Raw genomic sequence first — 24,340 nt, 5'->3', positions numbered from 1 at the left:
AAATATATAATGTGTTACAATAAATTTCACTTACTCCAGTAATTTAAATAAAATAAGGCCCTTTACAATTTATGGTTATTGTTCTTTTATTTTATATTACATAAATACTTATATATTGTTACTATACGTACTGTAGGTATTGTCAGACAAACGTGTGTCTTCTTTCTGTAGGTACAAGTGAAAAATATGACTACACTTAGGATCAAAAAAATTACATCGAAACAAAGAATTTCTCACAATAAAAATTTTTCTTGGACGAAGAGTGTTAGGCTCTAAGAGAGTTAAGGTGTATTGGCTGTTCACGAGGAACACTCTAAGACCATGGGCCCCTTGTCATACCATAATTGATGTTTTATCATCTTTCGCTGAAAATTTCAGTTCCTCAATTATTTTTAGATATACCGCGTTCAGAATTGGCTACGACTTAACCAACTGCGAACAATCGAACGTGTTTACACACGCATATTAATTGTGAAGTTTATTTTAAACAACAATTCCAGTCTACTGCGATAATTCCTAGCACTCTATAATCTTGAAACAAGAACGTCATTAAATTAAAATTGAAATTACTTAGGTTTCAGAAAAATTACGGCTGATTTAAAAGAAATATATATCTTTTTCAATGAAAACTATTTGCTAAAGAAAATCGATTGCACAAAGCACGATCATTGTATGACTAAAATTGGTTCTTAATAATGTACTACACACTTTTCGTACGGTTTCAGTTTTTTTTAGCTCTCATGATTTGTTAATAGAATTATTGTGGTTTTACGAAGTAAGTTTATGTAAAGGAAAATTATTATAATAGCTTTTTAGTCATATATTTATTAGGTGTATTTCTTAAAGCGTTTATAAATTGTAAATAAATTCCTGGTGTCTTCATATAAGCTGGAACATAATACGAACGTACATGTAGTTGTATTATACCATGTGTGTTTGTACCATCTAGGCATATACATATCTGTAGCATAACAGAATTCATCCGTTTAGTAATGCATCTAAGCGAGAGGTATTATATACATGTATTGAACATTCGTTGAAAGACGCTTGGAGAGTGGGAGTTTTTAAGTTACAGATAACTAGTAAGTATGCAACAAAACTCCCACTCTCTGCATGCATACAACAGAAGATCTGTCGTATCGTATCTGTAGTCTTACAACGCGTGTATATAATACCTCTCGCTTAGATGCATTACTAAACGGATGTATTCGGTCATACTACAGATGTGTATATGCCTAGATGGTACAAACACACATGGTATATATTGTGTATATAGGTGGCAGAAAGATTTCCGAATCAGCTGTTCTATATAACCATTAGTTGTTTAACAAAAAAGTTCTGGTAAGCAAAAGCTAAAGACGTTCAGCCATTTTTAATAATAACTGAACTTGAACTTAAAATATTCCAAATTATAAAAAATAGAATTTTTCTTGGGAACTTGGAAAATTAAAATAATGTAGATGTTACATTTATAGCATTTATTTCCAACTTCGTCAAGCAAGCAGTAATTTAAGTACAAACCTAAAAACATTTGATTAAAATTTAAGAAATGGAAATAAAATTGAATTTCGATTAGGTTTTATGGAATATTAAATACTTTTTTAGACAATTTCCGCATAAACATCGCTTGAGCAGATTACAGGTACCGGTAGAAGAGAGGTTCTATTAGTTTGAAAGGTTTTTCTTTGCATCGTAGCTCCTTCAATGATAAATTTCGAAGAAAAATTTATCGTTTTTCTAAATTAATTTAAATCCAAATAGATCATTTTACACCTGTAAATAGAATTGTATCGATAGAAAACATCTACCGACACGAAAATTGATGGAAAAGCGTAATAGGATTGATAATATTGATAATTTTTATGGTACTAAAACATATCACTGTCGATTTGGGACATTGGAAAGTTTTGAACGAATATCACAGATATGATAAATACGTTTATTTGTTTTGTTTGTATTTCTTGTTGATATAACCAAAAATAATTTGTATTTTAATTACTAAAACATAATATTTGCACAGGCCAAGGGGTTATACATTTGAATATAAATTTTTTTCAACATAATTTCATTTGCTACTAGAATTTTTTAATTTATTTTTCACTCAACTAAAACAGAAAAATCAATTACAAATTTCTAGAAAACTCCAGTGAAACAACCAGAAACAACAGTGAAAGTGCCAGATCGGCTTTATTTTTTTATATATTAACAATAATCACATTTCTCTAATATTAAAGATTATTAAGTAAGCTATAAATACCTGTATTATATAAGGGCCATCTTAATTAACAATGCTACAAGTGAAATTTACAAAATTTAAAAAACTTCTTCTTGTTCTTTTGAATTATTGTTTTGAATTACTTAATTATTTTGCCATTTCGAAATGAATTGAGCCAGATTTATTTTACCATTCATTTCCATAGCAATTATTTATATGTTAAAATTATATGACTCATGCCTTTTCCAAACTGAATCAATTTTGAAGATCATCGCCAATATTTTTACGGGTACGGAACCCTAAGCTTGCACTTAAATGATAGCTATGAACACTCTCCATTTAATTACCTTTCAAATGAAACCGAACAAATTAAAATCGATTCATCCGTTTAGACGCGACGACGCACAGATTGGCACACAAACATAGCGATCAAACTTATAACACCCCTGTATTTTAGTTCGGGAGTTAATAAAAGGATATTTTTGTATAATTCAAGTTTAGTGTTCGGACACTCATCCACAAAACACATTTAATAATAATATTTTGTGTGTTTCCAAGAAACAGCTCTATTTTCGACGCGATGAATATTTTATACACTCTGCTCGCCTGGGATCTTCATTTCGACGTAACTTGAGGGTGACTTTCAAAGTAAAATTTAATTATTAAATAATATTCTAAGAAAAAAAATTCTTAAGACTTTTCAACTATTATAATAAGTAATTTTTTTTTTTTTCAATACGAAAGCAGGAAAAAACACACATTCTTTAGATTTAACTCAATAAGCATTTTTTAATTAAACATTCAACCATTATCACTCATGCATTTAACGTTTTTCACGCGATACGTCAATGATGTTAACAAAAGCATAAAAGATAAAAAAATTTGATTTATTTGCATACACAGTTAATATACAGAGTGTTTAATGCAAAAGATTTTAATACACAATGTTTTTTGAACTGGAAGTACTCAGCTGTTAGAAAGGGCGAGCATTTTGACTGCAATATATTTTTTAGCCCAAAAAATTATTTTTCAGTTGTCATCATGGAGTTATCATCGTGAACTCCAGAATAACGCATATCGACCACTATTGTTTTGTTCGGAGCGGCTCGATACTAAATTTGTTATAGCGGTGGACCTCCAATAAAATAAATTGAAATAACTCTGCTCCAGCCTGAGAGAGATGCAGTTTTAGTTTTAGATAATTATATTTAGCTCAATAATAAAATAATCTTTTTTTATGAGCCAATTGTACAAAAACTATCAATCCGAAGTAAGATTGTGTCTCCAGTGGGTACGGGACTATTTTGAGTGATATTGAATCTGCTGCAAAACTTACGCTGTACTGAAGTCACCAACCATTTCGCTACTCAATCATTCACGATTATACGCAATTCTATCGTCCACATATACAAATTGTACATTTATATAAAGCACACTGTACATTTTTCAAAGATTTTTTTGTGTATGAAATGCATACTCTAAAATTGAATTAAAAAGTTTTTTAATAATGATATGCATAAAATACAATTTAATGGAGGTACCGTAGCATTTACAAAAAAAAAGTTGTATAATATAAAAATATAATTTAATTATACATATAACATTAATTCATGTGTTAAATGAATATTATTTTTTTAATATAAAATTCATATATTTTCTGATTATGTGATAATTTTTTAATATAATATCCTACATTTTTAATAATAATATAAGTTTGCATTCATATATTTGCAACTGCAAGGTTAGGAGAAGTATATTTACTACCAGCATTTAAATTAAAAATTTTTTTTGCAGACTGTCAAGGTCTGAATATGTATAAATGTTAAATGTTCTAATGAGAATATTTCTTTACAATTACGTAATTTACAACAATTACTCATCTCTAAAGACGTATAACCTTTAACTACCGTAACAACCTTAACTACCTTAACAATTCATTTTGACCACAGTTTAGGAACATGACTGAAAAAATAATGAAGAAAGGAAGTTTATTCTTTCAATAGACCTGGATTCTTTCAATGGCACACTTAAAGAAAATTGACTTTTTTTGCTTATTTGGGTTAAGAAATAAAGATAAACTTATGTATAAACTGTTTATGCACTTTAGACACCGACAAAAACTGTAAATGTTAAGGAGATCCTTTGGCCGCCAAGGTTAATTAAAAAATATAAGATTCAGAGATTTTTTTAGCTTAAATGTTTATCTATCGTATAGTAAATTTTTCCAAAATGTTAACATTTGTTGACAGTCTTACAAGAAACTAAGACTCTATCAACTTTTCATGAGTTATACTATCAATTATCGATTAGATAGATAAAATAGGTTTCTGTTTATTCACTTAAATCTATAATTTACCATGTTTATTGAGAAGTAAATAATAAACTGAAAAAAGTAATAGCAGGAAAATTTGTTCTTAAAACAGCAAGTTAATATTAATATAAGACAATATTTTCTTGCTATACTTTAATTTTTAACTCCCCCCCCCCTATCGGATTATTTGCACTATCTGAAAGGTTTCTGATTTTCAATACTATATAAAAAGAAATATTTAAAAAATAATCATCAAACTAATCAAGAACCTGCTATCGAGGTCTTCCTTAGAATGGCTATTTTCTGGCTATATTCATTGATGAAACTAATTGTCATCCGATTTACTTATAAATGCAAAATTTTAGCTCAATCGGAAACCGAGAAGTAGGTCAAATTAAACTGGAGAGATTTGATAGCAAACAAAGAACAGATAAATCTCTAATTAAAATCCTATAAAAAACGATCTTCATTGATAATGGTATGTTACTTTAGCTTTGAGCTTTTGATGTCTGACCAGTCTTTAAATTAAAAGTGCAAGAATAATTAGACATTTTAAAATTTGTTTTAATTCTAGTTTTTGGGGTAGTGTTTCCTTTTAAGGAATCGGCAAGACACTAGTTGCTTTAAAAATTCACCAAAAAAGGCATTTCGACTACCGAATTATTAACATTCTTTCAGCTTTAGTAGATATCAAAATATTATTTTCTGAAAACGATTCCATCAAACCTTATCATTTTATTATTATTTTAAAATATTGAATGTACATTTTGGTGTAATAACAGTGCCAGATAACGTTGGGGCCATAAAATTTTAAAGTGTTTTTTTTTCCTTTTCTCCATTAAAAAATAATATAAGAAATTATTTAACTTGAACGTAAAAACTTCTTATGTACAAATGTTATATTCATTGAAACTTTAAAATGTAAATAGTTCAAACTTGCAACAAGCAACAGCCCTCTTCTTTTTAAATGTAATACAAAACAGTATTCCACCTTCTTACGTCATGTCAGTACTTAGGTAGTAAAACATTGCAAGAAGTACTATACACTTGTGTATTCATCATAATATATAGTCGCGTCAACGAAGAATTTGAAGAAATATACACCGTGTTCTGTTATTCACTGCAGAAACCCGGCTTACCAAAATAAGCTTATCAAGAGCAACAAAAAAAATATTTTCCAAATTTGGATCTGAGTACTAATTTGGGAGATACGAATAGGGTAAAAATTTATAAATTTGTTCATTCGCTGACTATCATTCGATAACCAGTAGCAAATGATAATCAGTAGATATGAGTAAATTTCACTTAATAATGAAAGGGATTTTTTAAAAAATATCAGATTATATAATTGGATCTGGTCAAAATATTCCAATAACTTTTATTATCCTATTTTTACAAAAACAATATTATTAATTTATTTTTTACCTGACGAAATGTATCATTTCCGTTTCAGATAATGGTATGTTAAAATCCGGAAATATAACTGTACAAAAAAATTGTAAAAGACGAAGGGAAAAACTCTCGATGTAATAGTAGAGTCATGACAAAAACTGGCCCACATGTGTTCATATGTTTGACAAAAAAAAGATTGAAAGCCTTCGACTGTTATGATTAATGTATTTTTCGAAGTTAACCAAAATTATCTTCTCATCTTTTCTGTTATGTTTAATGTATCTTTGAAGTTAATCAGAGTTATTTTTTCATTCTTGAAGCTTCAATGCTTCAACTATACAACTCAGTTGATATTTTTTATTAATACAAAGTGGAAAATAACAACTTCTTCATATTTAAAATTCCTTCCTTCTTCTACTTCTTTTTTATCTTTTTTTTTCTATTATTCTTCCTTCTTCTATACGGTACAGAATTATGATATTTTGAATATACAAAATTTTTGTATAAGAAAAGAAACATAAAATATATTAATGTTAAAGAGGAATCAAGTGAAAACAAACAATTGACTGAGTCAATTGTTGAAATATCATGTATAGGGAGTTTTGATTACTCTGTCACATTACACATAGATACATGTCACACACATATAACTGATATGACCATATAATACTACAATTTGCGCATAATATGCGCTCTCACGGGTAAACAGTGATGTTTACGAAAAAATGTTGCAAGCAAAAGTTGTTAATTTGTTTATAAGGAACATTTTTTACATTTAAACTTTTGTTCTATCTCTAACGGTTTACAAGACCCAATTGGCCTGTGTTGCTCATTTACGACCACGGCTTGTCTTTTTACGTCCTCAGCACATTATAAAATTTTAGTTTGATAGCTCTTTTCATTTTTGAGTAATCGTGATGACAGACGGACAGCCGCCAGCCGCCAGCCGACAGCCGCCAGCCGACAGCCGACAGACGACAGACGACAAACAGACAGGCAGGCAGACTACCGGAAATGGACTAATTAAGTGATTTTATGAATACCTATACCAAAATTTTGTTCCTAGTATCAATATTTTTAAGCGTTACAAACTTGGGACTAAACTTAGTATACCTTGGTATATTTCATATACACATAGTATAATAAGATAAATATTATATGAAGAAAGTATGTCATGATATTTAAAGAAACAATAATAATGTTACACTGTTTACATTTCTAAGTTAATAAATAATTAAAAAGAAAAAATGAAAAAAGAGAGAGAAACGATAATATGAAAAGGATAATGAAATAATTTATGCTTCCAGAGTGTTGGGAACTATACCTCAAAATAGGATACTTGGTAGGAATATAACTATTTGAATCAAACTCTTATATTTTTTTTAAACCAATACTTTTAGAGAAACTTTAACAAGTAAAATTTACAAAATTTAAAAAGCCCCCGACAAATGCGATTTATTTTTTGTAAACCGATTTTTTTCAAAGGGAAAAATTTCAAAAAATCGAAAAAATTTTTTTTTTCTCCAATTTGGATAAAACTCAGTATGTAAGGTAATTTCGACCCAAAAAGTTCAAAAATCGGGTGCATTTGTTGACTGGTCGCGTCGTTTTTGAGATACGGACTAATATCGATCCAAATATTGCGATATCTCAGAAATTCTGCATCTAATCATTAAATTAACCCGATTTTTAAGATTTTTGGATCAAAATTACCTCATTCACTGAGTTTCATCGAATTCCAAAACAAATTTTTTTTTACGTTTTTCTCGATTTTTTCAAAGGGGTACCCCTTAAAAAAATTTCAAAAAATCGAAAAATTTTTTTTATCTCCAATTTCGATAAAACTCAGTTTATAAGGTAATTTTGACCCAGAAAGTACAAAAATCGGGTGCATTTGTTGACTGGTCGAATAGTTTTAAAGATTCGGACTAAAATCGATCCAAATATTGCGATATCTCAGAAACTCTGCATCCGATCATGAAATTAACCTGATTTTTATATTCTTTGGATCAAAATTACCCCATCCACTAAGTTTCTTCAAATTCCAAAACAAAGTTTTTTCCCGATTTTCTCAATTTTTTCAAATTTTCTCAATTTTTTCCCCTTATAAAAATTGCAAAAAATCGATAAAAATAAATCGAAATTTTTTTATCCAGAATTTCGATAAAACTCAGTATATAAAGTAATTTTGACCCAAAAAGTACAAAAATCGGGTGCATTTGTTGACTGGTCGAATAGTTTTTGAGATGTGGACTAAAATCGATCCAAAAATTGCGATATCTCAGAAACTCTATCCGCCCGCTTCGGCCTTTTATTTCATATCGCTATTGAAAAGAACATAAATGTTATTTAATCTTTCCATGAATAAATACAGAATAAAAACCTTGAACTTAACCTATTTACTTACAAATAATAGTAATTGCCTCGCACAATAAATATGCTAGGTACAGTCAATTACTTGGTATAAATCACAGTCATAGTCATTTATTTCAGAGTGATGAAGACAATGCACTCTTCATTCAATGACAATGATAAATAAATTTTAATTTAAAATAAAATAAATTATATTTCATTAACCTCATTACGTAAACTATAACAGTGTGACTGTGTGTAATGTTATAAATAACATTTTAAATGTGCTAATAACATTTATTTATTTAATCACATGTGAAAATATTTATAAATGGCTTATTTCCTACATGCGTGGATTGTCTATGCTGTAGGTTTATTGTATTAAAGTTTCAATTTTATTATTTAGAATACTTATAAGTACTAAATGAGAGCTATGACTTTTGATCACTGCGCCCTAAAAATGATAATTATTTAATCACTAGAGTGCTACCCACCCGCTTCGCTGGATTTAAAAGTAAAGATTGATAAAGATTGCTCTCACTTTTATCCCTTTTCTATAACACTAAATAATGGTAAGGATTGTTTTACGCAGGTAAAATATATGTATGATTTTCTATTTTTTAAATGTATAATAGTCGTAATTATTCATTAAGTATACCAGAAAAGATGGACGTTTTTTTTCAGTGTGGGAACTTTGTGCAAATCAACTGAATTTTCGTACAGAGCTTACATGTTCAAGTAAAATCCAAAAGAAACTCCATTTCTTTTGATCGACTTGGAATATGTTTTAACAAACACAGTTGGTTGCTGATGATTGTTATAACTACTCTATGTTAAGTGGTCATTACGTTTCCCAAGGATTCAAATTGAAAATCCTGGTAAGATTAGAGTATCCAGTGGCCAGAAGCCAGAATGTCTATTTTTGAAGTAATTTTTCTCTCCGAACAGTTGAAAACTATACATTTTTTTTAAACAACAAAAATTTATATTAATTTTTATTTTCCTTTTCCTTTATTTTCTCTTGTCTATCTTTATACATATTTTTACAAAAAACAAAAAAAAAAATGCCGTGTAAAATAATCCAAATTTAAATATTTAAAATAAATTATAAAGGGAATATCATAAAGGGGGCTCTTACGAAAAAAGTATTAAATAAACCCTTCAGCTATATTCACTGTTGCTTTTAAATATTTATTAAACAAATTTCAGAGAAATTTAATGAAAATTTCATGTGAAAAAACATACAAAATAAATTGAATGCAAATTAACATTTTTTATTAAATATTACTACTAGTCTACCTTATTTCGGCGCATGATCTTGTAAAAACTTGGATTAAAATTATTTAATTAATAAATTAATTTTAATTATTCTTAAGCTAAAGCAGAGACAACGTCATTTATTTTTTCTTACATATTTCATTTTTAAAATTTTAACAATCTTGTATTTTTATGTGAGTAGATAAAGGTAAGATTGCAACGCATGCAACGACAATGTAATAAATTAAAACAAATATTGTCACCACCAGGAGCTAGACCTATAGCTTTCCAGCACAACTGTCAAACGTTAAGATTACTGATTTTCCAGATTACTGGTTTTATGCTGTTAATAGTTTAAACTTATCTTAGACGTTTTTGTCGCAATGATGTCTTTGTCGAGATACCGCAAACCACACAATATAAGAAAAATTTGCTTGTTTATTGTAGCAGTATAAATTATAATTAGAATGGAATGAGTAGCACGCGATATGTAGCACCTATGCCACCAAATAAGTGGTGATCGACAAATAGAAAATTACTGTAATCAATAAAAATTCCCTTGAAAAAACTTTTCTATTTTATCATGAAAATTATACACCTAACTCAACATCGTCGCTTTAATTTATTAAAACTACTGAGAATAACCGAATAAAACAGCGATGTTTATGTAAAATCTTAAGCACGGCTCAAACTCAAAATTGTTAATTCTAAATAAGATTGATTAGTTCAGTTATATATTGTAAAAAGTTGATAAAATTTTATAATTTCGCATAATTCGATGAACCATTGGAAAATAATTTTTCGAACATTCAACACTGATACATTCGAGAATATATAAGAAAAAGATCAACCTAACTTCAAACAAATAAATTAACACTAAATCTCTTGTAGCTGAAAGATCGAATTACACCGTAAAAGAGTAGAGAACAAATTCACTTGTATTTTGGAAAACTGATTTCATATTTTTTCTATAAAATTTCATCAAACAACAATTCTAGGCTGCCTAGACAGTTTTCGTTCACCTTTATTTCTAAATAAAATGATTTAACTGTCTTTAAAATGTAATCGTCACTAAGGTTTCTTAAGATTAACTTAACACAATCATAAAAGTATTTACAAAAAACTTACCTCGCCAACAAATACAACAATTAATGAATCCTCTGCTTCCGTTGTATCCATACCACTTATTAAATTTTGTAAAGTCGGTATTAAATAACTTTGTTTTTCACGATGCACAGTTGGTACACCTAACACTACAGACACTCCGGTACGTCCACGTGAAACTAAATACGCGGGTCGTAAACTTTGTGGATCATCTAATAAATGTGGTAGAAATTGAAATGTTGATGGTAAACGTAATTGTTTATCTGGTTCTAATCCACTTGCAGCACGAAATCCAGACATGTTAAGCGAACGTATTAACATGTGATTATCAATCTGTAATAAAAATTAAAAAAAACTTGTTATAAATTGCTTTGGAAAGTAATTCCTGTGGAAAAAGACTAAATTTAAAATTGGTTCCAGTTATTAAATTTTTTTTACTGATAAGCCATATTTTCTGGCCTTTTTTTCCAGGGATCTGTCTTTTAGTCATTGTTGCGTTTCTGAAAGGTTATCTATTAGAAGACATGTAGATCTTGAAGATTAGTCTGAAGTTTGTTATGCTTAGAAAAAGATTAATTTTGGTGAAATAATTTTGATACAAGTATTATTAAAATTATTGATATAATTTCGTGGATCAAATTTATCTACCCGTCCTACAGTCCATCAATCCATGATCACGATAACTTAAGAGCGTAAAAAGTTATTTTAAGCAAAATTTTTCTGTGAGGTCTCATAGGTTCATGGATCTAAAAAAATATTTATAAGACAGTATGTATAGTTTAATATTTTTCTTTTCATTTCTTTTATTGTAGCATTTATTAATTGACCCAAGAGAAATATCCACACAAAAATAAATTCCAAAAATTTTTAAAATTAATTTCAAACGTTTCCTTTAAAAGAAACAAGGATTCTGCGATATAAAGATAAGTATATTACATAAGAATATGTGTAAACAAGGAAATGTTTATAACTGTAGTTAAAATTTTCATAATATTTACTAAAGAAATAATTTATTTGCATAAAATAACGGAAGATACCATACGATATAATATATTATTTAAGTAGGTAACGAGTGGTTTTTAGATCGCAAACAACAACATTTATATAAAGAACCACATATTACGAAAGAACGTATAGATACAAGGTGTACGTTAAATAATGCAAATTGTTATCGAATAATTGAATAGATAAGTTTCTAAAACTGTCTTTATCCATTATAAGATAATTGATTTCGGAAAACCATCACAGATTACTGATATTACTATTATTACTATACCACTATATGGTATTTTTCAGAGCCCATAAAAAGTGTTAATTTAAGTTTTCTTATGTGTTTCCAAAAAAGTAACAAAAAGAAAAGTACTCGATTTAAATAAACTACTATAAGTATGTATTTTTAATATAGGTACGAAAATTTTTGTTGTCATAAATATATTGTTTCACATTTACTTAAGTTATACAAAAGAAAGTGATAAAAACAGCGCGATTTTCAGCCAAGTTGGTTTTGAATCTATGGTAGTACTATAGCCAATCATAGACTTATGATTAGGTTGTATTGTAATCAACAAGTATTTACAAAATTTAAAATACCCTGGAGAAATTTTTCGGGTACGGAACTCTTTATTCGCATTTGAAACGTATCTCCATTAAATTACCTTTTTCCTTTGAGCTTCTCCAACTGAACCGATTTTGAGGATCATCGTCTATTTTGTAGTGGTTCCGGGTACGGAAATCTAAACCCGCACTTGAAAAATTACTTAGAACACTCCTCGTTAAATTATATTTCAAACGAAACAAAAAAATCCAAATCGGTCCATCCGTTTTTTGGCGCTACGATGCCACAGACAGAGAGACACACATAGGAGTTAAACTTATAACACTCTTTTTTTGGTTCGGGGTCAAAAATTGCCTTTACTCTTTACTCCCGTGAACAACCTTGTAAACCGTTTTTGATCACGTGGTATTAACTAAAAATTTTAATTTTCTTCGATTTTTTCGGTACATTGTATTTGGAACAAATTTTTTAACCCCCGAACCAAAAGAAGGTTTATTATAAGTTTGACCTCTATGTGTGTCTGTCTGTCTGCGTCTTTCTGTGGCATCGTAGCGCCTACTGGGATGAAACTATTTTATTGTTTTGTTTGAAAAGTAATTTAATGGGGAGTGTTCTTAAATACGTTTCACATGCAAGTTTGGGGGTCCGTACTCGAAAAATTTCTTGAAGGTTTTTTAAATTTTGTAAATTTTACTTGTGTATCGAAAAGTATCATGATTTGTTTTATACTCGGTATGCTTCCAGCATGTTAACTATGCACATTTTAATTTTTAACATCTCATTCTACAGGCGGTGAAAATTTTTTATTACATACTGGATACTTTTATTAACATTATATATTTTTTTTAATTTCTAAGAAATGCCATTTCACGAAAGTTCTGCCTTAATTCACGACAAATCGGGAACGAAAAAATTCCTACGAACGAACATTAGAAGGTAAATGCGTAGACTTGTAGATATCAATCTAAAGGTGGGTGTTTATTCATTGTATATTCAAATTTTCCATTTGAATTATCGGACCAATTACTAAAACTTCCATATGGGAAGTTCATAATAATCACTTTTTTATAGTTCAACTTATACAAATAAAAAACATATATAAATGCAAGTATTTAAAACAAAAACCACTATAAGTCTAATCTAACGTTAAGAATTCCACATGTTTAAACATTATCTATATAGAGAATTATTAACTAATGCCTATTTGGTTTTACATTACAATTTTAAATACTTTAATTATTTACTAACAATTTTGTATGTATGTTTTATACAGGGTGTCCAAAAATTTATGAAAAGGAGGTAAGAACTGTTCGACGAAAAACTTTGTTATAGTTTAAAACATAAGCTATAGTTTAACAGCTGTTATATAATGAATTTTGTGGGCCTTAAAAATAATTCTACAAAAAAAAAAAGATAATGGGGGTTTAACCTCCGTTTCTCTGACATATACGCCTATAACAGAGGCCACCCATATCATTATTTGTTAATCTTTATTTATTATATTACATTCATATTTACATTTACATTTCCGATGTGGGTGGAATCGGTTACTTCGTTCTTACTCAAGCGACGACAATGTGAGCAATTCTGCACTCCCATTAATTATAAATTGTTCACACTGCCGCTGCCTGGATTCGAACCCAGAACCTAAGTCTAAATAGTCCAACGCTCAAAGACTAACGCCTTAGACCGCTCGGCCATTTAGGTTCTTATAATGTTAAAATGACCTTGAAATGTAGGTACTGCGAAAATAAATTCCAAAACGTTACAAAGTTCTTGTCTCATACTTTTTCTTTGAAAATCGAATATATTAAAAAGAAACCTAAAATTAGAAAGTTACTTCTATACTTAAAAGAAAAATTAATTACAAGTCTGGTCTTTGCATGAAAATTGACACCTCGAAACAATTTTTTGTAAGCCAAATAAATTTGTGTAAAGTTGAATAAAAAATAATTTAAGATAGAATTTCTGTCGAATCAAATCAATTAATTTAAAACAACGGTTTCGAATTAAATATATTGGCATTCATTTATACAATATAATTTTACACTGAAAAGCGAGGGAACCTAATTTGTAATTTTCATTCAAGTTTTATAGAAAATTTAAAGTTTATAAAACACTAGCTGTGAACCAACCGCTTCACTGGGAAACTTCAAGTTTAAATACAGAGATTATTGTGTTATGCCGTCACTTACTCTTCTTTTATTCACAATTTCGTTTAAATTCTAAAATTATCAGTGTTTCTCTACTATTTTATACATAAAAACCTTCCTCTTGAATCAAACATCCGTGGCGTACTTTCAAGGATCAAGCTGCAATTAGCCAAGCTAACTCTGCACTGACATGGAAACGACAAATTGAAGTACTCAAATCTGCGAATATAAATACTTTTAAATAACAGATTTTTAAAAAGTTTTTAATCCCTGAACTTTTAAGAAACTCTGTATGTAGACGTAATATAGTAATGGTGAATTTTATATTAAAATATAATTTTTATTTAACATTTACTTCATGTCGATAAGCATACCACTTTGTTTTGTAGTTTGATGTAGTTTACAGAATAATTTGTTATTGAAAATGGCATAAGAAAACTAGGATACGACGTAATAAAATTAATAATCCAGAAAAATGATGAATTTAAAGTCATTTATGTGTCCTACGCAAGTAAATTATTTAATTTAATACAGGAAAGTGAACCAGATTTACTAAAATTTATCAAATCACATCTTAAGTGATTTATTTTCTTACAATGAGTCATACGATGATACTTCCATAAATATACAGTAAAATCCCATCTACATAAATCAAATAATGTTTTTTTTTTTTAAATAAAACTCTTTTGGTGTAAGTCAGAAACTGATTTCTTGTATAAACCAATTTTTCAAATTTAGGATAATTCAATTCGTTTTTATCCCAAATCATTGGATCGGTGAAATATAAAAATTAAGAATATAAAATCTTACCTGTAAACTATTCACATGTCTAGGTGTTGGTAAATCCCCCGATGAATTAGCATCAGTGAAAATATTTCCTAATTGTTGTGTTAACACTTGAACATCTTCTTGCCTAGAGCGATACATTGAATCCAAATACTGTAATTTTACTTGTAACTCAGCAATTCGTTGTACTAATGTTTGCTCGGAACTTAAATCTGTAACAAAAAAAAACAAGGAATTTAGTTTTTTTCCCAGTTTGTAAGTATGTTATGACAAAAAAGATTGCAAAAGTATGTTTACAACAAATTTTGATGTTTTTGCTATAATTTGCAGTAAAAAATATCCATTTTGGCAAATGACCAACTAACCCTTTCTTACATGCTAGAATAATACGGTTTTTTTAATTCTAGGCAGAATAACTGAAATTTAAGGCATTTCATTCACACACACAAGTGCATAGCTAAACTGCCTTCTAAAAAGGGTGTAAATATATTATTCTGATCATGAAATGTATAGATTGGACCGATTACAAAAAGTTCTCTTTGCTGTGAACTTAATAATAGATTTTCATTTAAACATCGAGTCCAATAATATATCACCTGAAGCAAATTTTTTTTACAAAAGACTGAATATATATTAGTAATTTACATTATTCAATAAATTATTCGTTAAAATATAACCATGCACCTATTTGCAAGTTAACGTAAAAATAATGTTGACAATTATTCACAACAATTTTATCTTTTGGGTAGATATGAGTTGAACATAAAAGTATTTTTTTATTTTTACTTCCGCGCTAGTGTCACTGATCAAACCATTCTGATGTTATTTCAGCAAGATAAAAAATATAGGAATGCGAGAGAGAAGCTCCATAAAGAATAATTAATGAAGATTCGTGGAGCAAAATGAAAGGTCAGGTGGTTTCAATGAATTTTTCAATTTAAATCCCAAAAGGTCAAAGGACAAATTTTTTTTTGTTGACGAGCAATTGTGACGCTATCTTTCACCGAGTTTAATCCTGCTGCCGGATACGAAGGCGAACATCAACCGAAAACGAAAATATGTAAGAATCAAATGACGCAAAAGCACTACATAAAATTGAGTCACGTAGAACACAAGAGACGAACTTGGTTACGTGCTAGATCGTATATTTAGAGTACTCAGGTTCGAGTCCCGTCTTCTGTATATTTTTTCGTTTCCTTCAACTTATTCTATTTTTTTTTCTATATGGTTACAAGAAAATACATAATGTGCGTTAATCCATTGAAGTGCACAGTTTCACTGTCAAATATTTTATGGTATAATGTGATAAGATGGAAAAAGCTATTAAAAATATCGTGTCTTTGACTTATATAAATTATTCAAAATTTGAAACAAATGCAATGTTTTAAAGAACATCAATAAAAGCATGTAAGTATTTTAAAAAATACTCAAAATTTGTTATGTCCCCATTAGTTTTATACGTTAGCGTGTAAATAGCTTCTTTGAATTTGTTAATAATGCATCACATGTTTTATGTAAAATATTATGTAATTTAAAATTTTAAACTAATTTGCAATTTGCATTTAAAAATGAATGGTACTTCACATTATATTATAGCGCGTTTGTTATCTATAATGAATGTTACGTTACAAGAGCATTCTCTTCGTTGTTCCTACGTTACATATCAAATTGAATTTCATATACATAAAAGTTATAAACATATGTGGATGGATTTTCGAGTATTCATAAATTTTCTGCCTCTTATTAAACTGATAAATTACAGCTGGGTAGTGGTAAATTGATAATAATAAATTTGTGTTTCAAACTAACACTGCACAGCAAATCGGTTTCATAATTCGCTTCGTTTATGCAAAAATATTACTCAAATTACTTTCCATGTGCCTCTTCTGTGTTATGCTACGCAGCTTTGTATAGTCCCTCTCACGAGGAAGCCTTGAAATGGATGCATTGACGATTTCAGGTATCGCTGATACTGAGCTTTAATAGAAAAATCACTTTGTATCGGTGATTAATTTTCCTATTCTAGTAGTTATTCCAAATGTAAATAGTCATTTTCAACTAATTTTATAATTTGATATTTTTGTAAAAAACACTGTTTTAAAAGATAAAAATCAAATCTTCGGCTTATGTTTTATAGAATTTTTGGATAGAAATAAGGTTTTCTAAACAATAATGTAACGAAAAATGTTTCTGAAATGCAGGGTTTTTAGTCTACTTAAATTTACATATAAAGATGATTAAGAACTGTTTCGTTGCCGCTGTTAATTTTTCATTTTTCCCATCGAATTCGCAAAGAACAATCATTAAAATATATGAAGATATCTAAATTTTAGCGCAGGTGGTTCTATATTTTACTAGCTTGATACCTACCCAATTCGCTTCATCTCTCTTGCTCTCACTTATTCCTCTTCCATAAAGCTCGAAATAGGGGTAGGGATTGTTTTACACAGGTAAAATATATATATATATTGGTTCATTTTTTTTTTAAACGTATAATAGTCATAATTCTTTGAGTATATCAGAACAGATGCCCATTAATTGTATTTTGTTTACCTTTTTAACAGACATATTTAATTTATGATTCCAAATGATACACATAGATGGCGCAGTGAAATGCCAGACTAAGATTTTTATTATTTTTATTATATCTTTATAAATTATAGCTCATGTGTTAGTCTGATGTATGAGCTATAGTTTGCGTGTGAAAGGGTAACAAACAAACAAAGAAACATATAAAATATACAGGGTAAGTATTGGTTAGAATGATTTAAATAGCCCGTTAAATTATGTATAAAGGCAAGCATGGCCAGTATATAATCGGGATTTTACAACAATAGTTCAGAATTTAAAGAAAAAAATAACCGAATGAATGATTGTAACTCTCAAATGTGGCATGTTTCTATATGTTTAAAATTTATTTCATTCCTGGGCAGATTTAAGATTTCAATGCCTTCATTTCTTTACTAATAGAAGAAATATACCCGAGTAAAAGTTATTAATGATATTTAAGCACTTTTAGCTTAATTTTCTCGAATATTGTACATTACATCTCGTTATGCAGGTGCGTTGCCCTGCATTGAATGTCATACTGATTTATTTTTATACTTGATATATTCTGGCATAATAAGTAATGTGAATACATTGTTGTAATGTTAGACCAATCATAAAACGAGCTCTATGCTAATTTTTCAATTAACCTTTTTAAAGTGTAACACAAAGAACAGACGTTAATAATTTTGTATGAATGATACTTCAACTCACAACAGAACTCGACTTTGAATATGAAGAATATGTTGATGAGAGTATGACTTGTATATAATTTTTTTGAATGTCCTATATACGACATTCGATGTCCCTTCTACTTCTAAAATTGTAAGGCAAATCACATACTATCAAAAATTATCACCAGTTTAAGAAAATATGGCAACGGATGCAAATGAATTTTTCTAATATTAAGGATTAATACGATTAAAGTAAGCGCAGGGTTCTTTCTGGATTTTGTCAGAATTGTTCCGGCTAAAATTCATGATGAGGAAAAAGGTTATTTTGCATTTGCAGGAAAAAGATTTACTATGATCGATAAATTTTCAATGTAAGTCATTAATGCAGTCCATACAATTTTATATATGCATCCATACAATTCTACAATTAAAGTAGTGTATCGTTACCATGGAAACGCCTCCAATAAAACTCATACACGGTGCGAATAGGCCAAGCTAATAGAAGCTTGTTATAAAGGTGTCAATGAAGGGTTATTCAACAGGTTTTCAATCTCATATGACTATAGACCTATAGAGAAGAGAATATTTTTGTAATGCATCGTTAAATTTTATATAAAAGTTAATCTTTGTTAAGGATATTATAATATGTTTGTTACAGTCATGTTCAAGGAACTTGAACAATCCGTACATTTAACATATGTAATAAAATTAACGATTCTTGTCGAATTTATTTCTTATGAATTTCAAAATCACACATAACTTATTACTTTCTTTTTTGGTGATTAGTGGTCCATACTATGATCATTTTGTTAAGTAGTTAATGATCTGATAACTGTTACGAAAGTTTTATACCGTAGGTGTTGGTTCGTTTATTAGTTAATAAAAATAAACTACAGTTTTGATTATAAGCTTCGTTGGAATATTGATTAATATACAATGCCTTAAATATTTAGATTGCAGAAACTTACATTGTAGAGTTTCACAGAGAGTTTCTGAAACATTCTGTTAGTGTTCAAAATTTCTTTATAAATGAATAGTAGTAAATAAAAATATTACAACTATAAATAAAACACTTTAAAAATACTTTGTTAGGGAGTTTTAAGTAACGCCTTTATGCAGGGTCTATATTTGTTATATTAATTAATAACAACACAACATAACCAATGTCTTTCAGCGAATTGCCGAAGGAAATGGAGCTATGGCTTTTGTACTGATGGTGGAATATTAGGAAAAGTTCTTCCAATTACCATCGATCTTACGTAATAGATGTCAAAAATGACCAACCTTTAAATTTATATATATATATATATTATATGTATCTCTAGGCGTTTAAGTGTCTGTAAACTCTCTAGCAGTCGCAATTTGGTATCAAGAAGGGTTTTGATCATTTTAAGCAAAAAAATACTGTTGTGATTTTTTCTCTTAGAGCTTAGTTTTCGAAATAAAAATTCTTGAAAAATTATAAAATGCAATATTCGATTTAAAAAAAAAAGTGAAATTTTTTCAATCTCTGGGGGAATTTGCTTAGCTAACGCAACTCCTGCGCTGCAAATTTTGTTTTTTAATTTGCAGCAATTTTTCACTAGTGGTTAAAGTTAGTATCAAAAATTTTTAAATTCCAGAAGATCTAAGTATATTTAGACTGGAATACATAACACATACTTTAAATAACAAGTGAATTTATTATTTATTTACAATGGAATTTACAAGTAATATCCTTTATTTTTCGATAATTTGTTTTATAAATTGAAATTAATCCGTGAATGTTTCTGAATCCGTGAAAGTTTTTTCTCCGCTATAGATAAAAGAGCTTGCATCCCCAAGATATTGCCATCTCGTTATAAAAAAAAGTTTTGAAGTTGTATTTTAGTTTTTCCATGAAGTTTATCAAAGTTTAGCTTGCTACCAAAATTATTTGTATGGAAATATGAACATTGTAGATACAGGAATATGGAATTCATTATAAATAAGAGGATTATTTATTTGATTATAAAAAAAATGATGTAAAAATTTTCTGTTATACAATGCAGGAAATTGTAAAAGACACGTGTTTTTCATTTAGTATGGAAAATTACTATTAAATATGTAAATTTAAATCTGTGTTGTTTAGGAATATTTTATTATTTGTGAAATAAGGTTTTTACAGTAAAACTTTAACAAATTGGACGAATTATAAGCAGTTTTAAACGTTAAATTTCTTTATAAAATTTTTCTATTCATGGCTTGTAATCACAAGAGGCTCTATTTACGTTCTGTCCGACTCCTTGTTACAGTTTTACTCTGATGTTATTGGAATAAGCAGGGTCTTGAATCTAGAAACTGAATGTACTGCACTGTACTCTGTCAAATTTTGAAAAATTACTAAATTCAGAAATTTTACTCATCGAATGAACTTACATTCTTAAGAAATAGAAATAAAAATTCTCAAATATTATCGAATCGAAAAACTGCTAAATATTTTTCTACTTAGAATTTTATTTTTTCAATCAGTGTTCCCAAACTATAATAACAGGTTTTCATAAAATTGTAGATGAAGTTAAAATAATGACAATTTCTCAATACACTTATCCTGTTTTAAATTCAGGACATTATCCTTTTCTAAATTCAGGTCGTTAAAATTTTATAAGAAAAAGGATATTTTTTTGAACATAAAATCCTGTTTAGAGAAATTTGAAAGTTTACAGTGTGTGCTAAGGATTTTTCATGATTGAAGGCGTATGCAAATAAATTCCAAAAATCAGCGGTTGAGGGCGTTTGGGCGACTTGGCTTCGAGAACAAAATTTCGATTGCTTCTATACCTTCAGCGCAAAAATAATAACGTTAGGAAGTACTTTACGATTGGGACATTTTATGCCAAATGCCTAATTTTAAAACCAGCCGTCTTGACAGTATTCACAACAATAATATTTTTCTAAAATATCTACAACCTGTATTTACAAAAAGACATTTTCTCAACTATACGCACCTCGAAAAATTGTCATTTCTTATATACCATTGGATGAAATCCTGTTGTTATGAATTGGACCATTCTGTAAATTGCCCAAATACTGTCATTATTGGACATTCATTTTCATCTATTCGATTCAGAGAACGTTAAATACCATCCTTGTGTAGTTTAGCAAAGGTTAGGTTAGGTTATATTGGCTGTCCACGAAGGACACACTTAGGCTATAGAGCCCATTGTGATTCCATATATGTGTTTTACCACCTTTCCGCAGATAATTTCGTTTATCAGCTCCTCAATTTTAGAAGCTGGGTGCACCTCCTTCATGCATATACCATGCACTACACCAGCCCATCACAACTTTTAATTAAATTAATTTTGTTGCGACGGCGGGAATCGAACACGATACCCTAAGCCTAATACCGCGGACGGAATTGGTTACGCCTTAACCAACTGAGCTAGTTTTGGAAACCTGTTTTATAAAAATTCATTTGATCGAAGTTTCACTGTATAAAATAAATAGAACAAATTTTTCTATACATATTTATAACGATAATAATAAACAAGAATAAATTTGTACTATATTATAGATAACATTGTTTTAAGTACTGATTTGTGTTGCCTTGCCTACCAAACAGCCTGCTGCTTTCATTCAAATCTCATCATCAGGAAGTAATCCTTTACGATAAGTAGGTAATTCTATATACAAATTCTATTTTAGATCTATATTGTGAAGGTGTTATCTTCTTAATAACAATAGAGAGAGATAATACAATATTATCAATATAATTATCTTTATCTTGTAAATATATTCTATGTACCTACGATAAATTTTGTTCAAAATCGTCTTTTATTTAACCAAATTACTTCATTATACAATGATGATATTTTACATCATATTTTCAATAATTATTTTTGGGTTGATACTTCAAATATCAGTATTGTATTTTAAAGGACGATCTGATAAGAGTTATGCAAATTAGAATAGAGTTAGAGTTAGAAGAAGTTAAATTAGAATAGAAACAAAACGTTTTTAAGTTATTAATATACCTTCGTGAACATTTCAGGAATTATGTGGCTGGCTTCTCTACAAATATTACTCTTTAAATGCACAACTATACAAAAAACTAGCTGTATCTCTCGGTTCTCTGATTTCACATCATCTACTTAACCCAACGTCTATTGGTCTCGTCATTCGTAATATGCCATACATATTTAGGTTTAGGCCCTCATCTTCACAAAAATTAATCCACAAAATCAAGAAGTTGGATTCTGGTGCAAACCCGTTTAACGTCTTTGAGGTTAATTTTCAAAAATCCTTTCATAAGCCTCCTCCAGTAGAGCGAAGAAATGCCCTCACCCTGTCTTGTCCCACTTCGCTGGAAACGCGGTTTTTGAACCCGAGTGAAAAGCAACACGATGTACCCAGACAAATACAGGCGATCTTCATCTCCATATGATCGTCATTACTTGGATAGTTCAGTAATAAAGATGTAGAAAATTGTACTAGCTATATGCATATATAGAGCTATATGCATAGCTGTTCAAAGCAATGAAATACGTGCGGAGTAAGACGAGAATGAGGATCTGAATACATCACTGCGGCTAACTTGGGCATGTGTACACGACGAAAATTCTTGACGAGCGTTTGGATATGGGGCCAAAGTTCATTTATATTATAAACTAGCTGAAAATGCTATAAGTTTGACCGCTGTGAGTGTGTTTGTCTGTGGCATCGTAATGCCTAAACGGATTAACTGATTTTAATATTTTGGTTTCATTTGAAAGGTAATTTAACGGAGAGTATTCTTATATTTTAAGCGCAAACTTAGTCCCGTCCTCGAAAAAACTAAAAAGTTGGAGATAATCTACAAAATCGATTCAGTTTGGAAAAGGCATGACATATAATTTTAACATATAACTAATTACTATGGAAAGGAATGGTCAAATAAACCTGGCTTAAATCATTTCGAAAAGTGAAATGGTAAAATAATTAGGTAATTCAAAACAATAATTCAAAAGAACAAAGTCAATTCAAATATTTACATTTCAATTAAAACATTTCTTGATTGAACAAAGGAAGAATTTTTTTTCCAAAAACATGTTGAATACATAAATACTCTGTTATTAGTCTTTAAGCTTTCAATTATTTCAATGTTCTATTTTTTATTTAAGCCTAGGCTTTATTAACCATTAGATAGTACCCCGCTAAATCCCTTACTTTGTTTTTATAATTAAAAAAATTTGTTATTAAAATTGTATGCCAGTTCATGAGTTCGTATATTTAAATTAATAATAAAAATATTCAAAAATCTCCTCGACTTTAGTTATAGAGTGTTTTTAGAACGTAATCCAATAAAAAATGAAAAATAATAACTTTTTTGTTTCACAAATATTCATTAAAAATGTCTACGAAGAAAAACGGCATTATAAAAAGAGAAACAAACACATCAGATGTGAGCCAGACAAAGTAGAAGAGAAGGCTTAGTGTATAAAATATATTTTTTTAATCTTACCTAAAGGTTTAATTTACATTTAATTCTTTTGTGCTTGTACAGTGTTATTACTCATACATAGGAAGGAAATACCTCCAAGACCAAAAAATTTAAACCAACAATTATTAGTTATAAGTATCAATGGAAATGAATTAGCTGCCACTTCGTAGAACTCGAATCAAATATTGAAGTCACACACAACAATGTTAAAAATTTTTGCAAAATACAATCACATTGGGATCAACAAAGTTGCAATAGAATGAAGTAACATGAGGTATGTGAGAGTGTCTTCGGCACAGTTCCCAAATTTCACAGAATCAGGTTGTAATCATCAAACTGAGAATCGGCCACACCCAACTCACTAACATCCACTTGATAACAAAAATCAGCCCAGAAGCATTCCCAAATTGTGGATCAATACTGATCTTGAAATCTTTTATATTAAAAATATTCGAACTAAGTAATCACTAAAATAATAAAATACATCCCCATGTTTTAACTCGCTCAGCTATCTCATATTGAAAAATGGCCATAATATTATATATAAATACAAA

At 29.1% G+C, this 24,340-nt stretch overlaps 1 protein-coding gene across 1 annotated transcript in view; it reads right to left on the bottom strand.

Annotated features, from left to right (window-relative positions):
- LOC123294672 (alpha-1,3-mannosyl-glycoprotein 4-beta-N-acetylglucosaminyltransferase A) overlaps positions 1-24,340 on the bottom strand; it is a 365,058-nt gene that overhangs the window by 202,642 nt on the left and 138,076 nt on the right. Inside the window, exons 2-3 of the mRNA XM_044875778.1 lie at positions 15,150-15,337; positions 10,656-10,964 (exon numbers count right to left, since the gene is read on the bottom strand). Of these exons, the coding sequence (XP_044731713.1) occupies positions 10,656-10,964; positions 15,150-15,337 (497 nt within the window). The remainder of the gene's footprint in view (positions 1-10,655; positions 10,965-15,149; positions 15,338-24,340) is intronic.

The sequence above is a fragment of the Chrysoperla carnea genome, chromosome 3 (assembly GCF_905475395.1).
Source record: "Chrysoperla carnea chromosome 3, inChrCarn1.1, whole genome shotgun sequence".
In the NCBI taxonomy this organism is placed as follows: domain Eukaryota; kingdom Metazoa; phylum Arthropoda; class Insecta; order Neuroptera; family Chrysopidae; genus Chrysoperla; species Chrysoperla carnea.
This window is presented reverse-complemented; position numbering and strand designations above follow the sequence as displayed.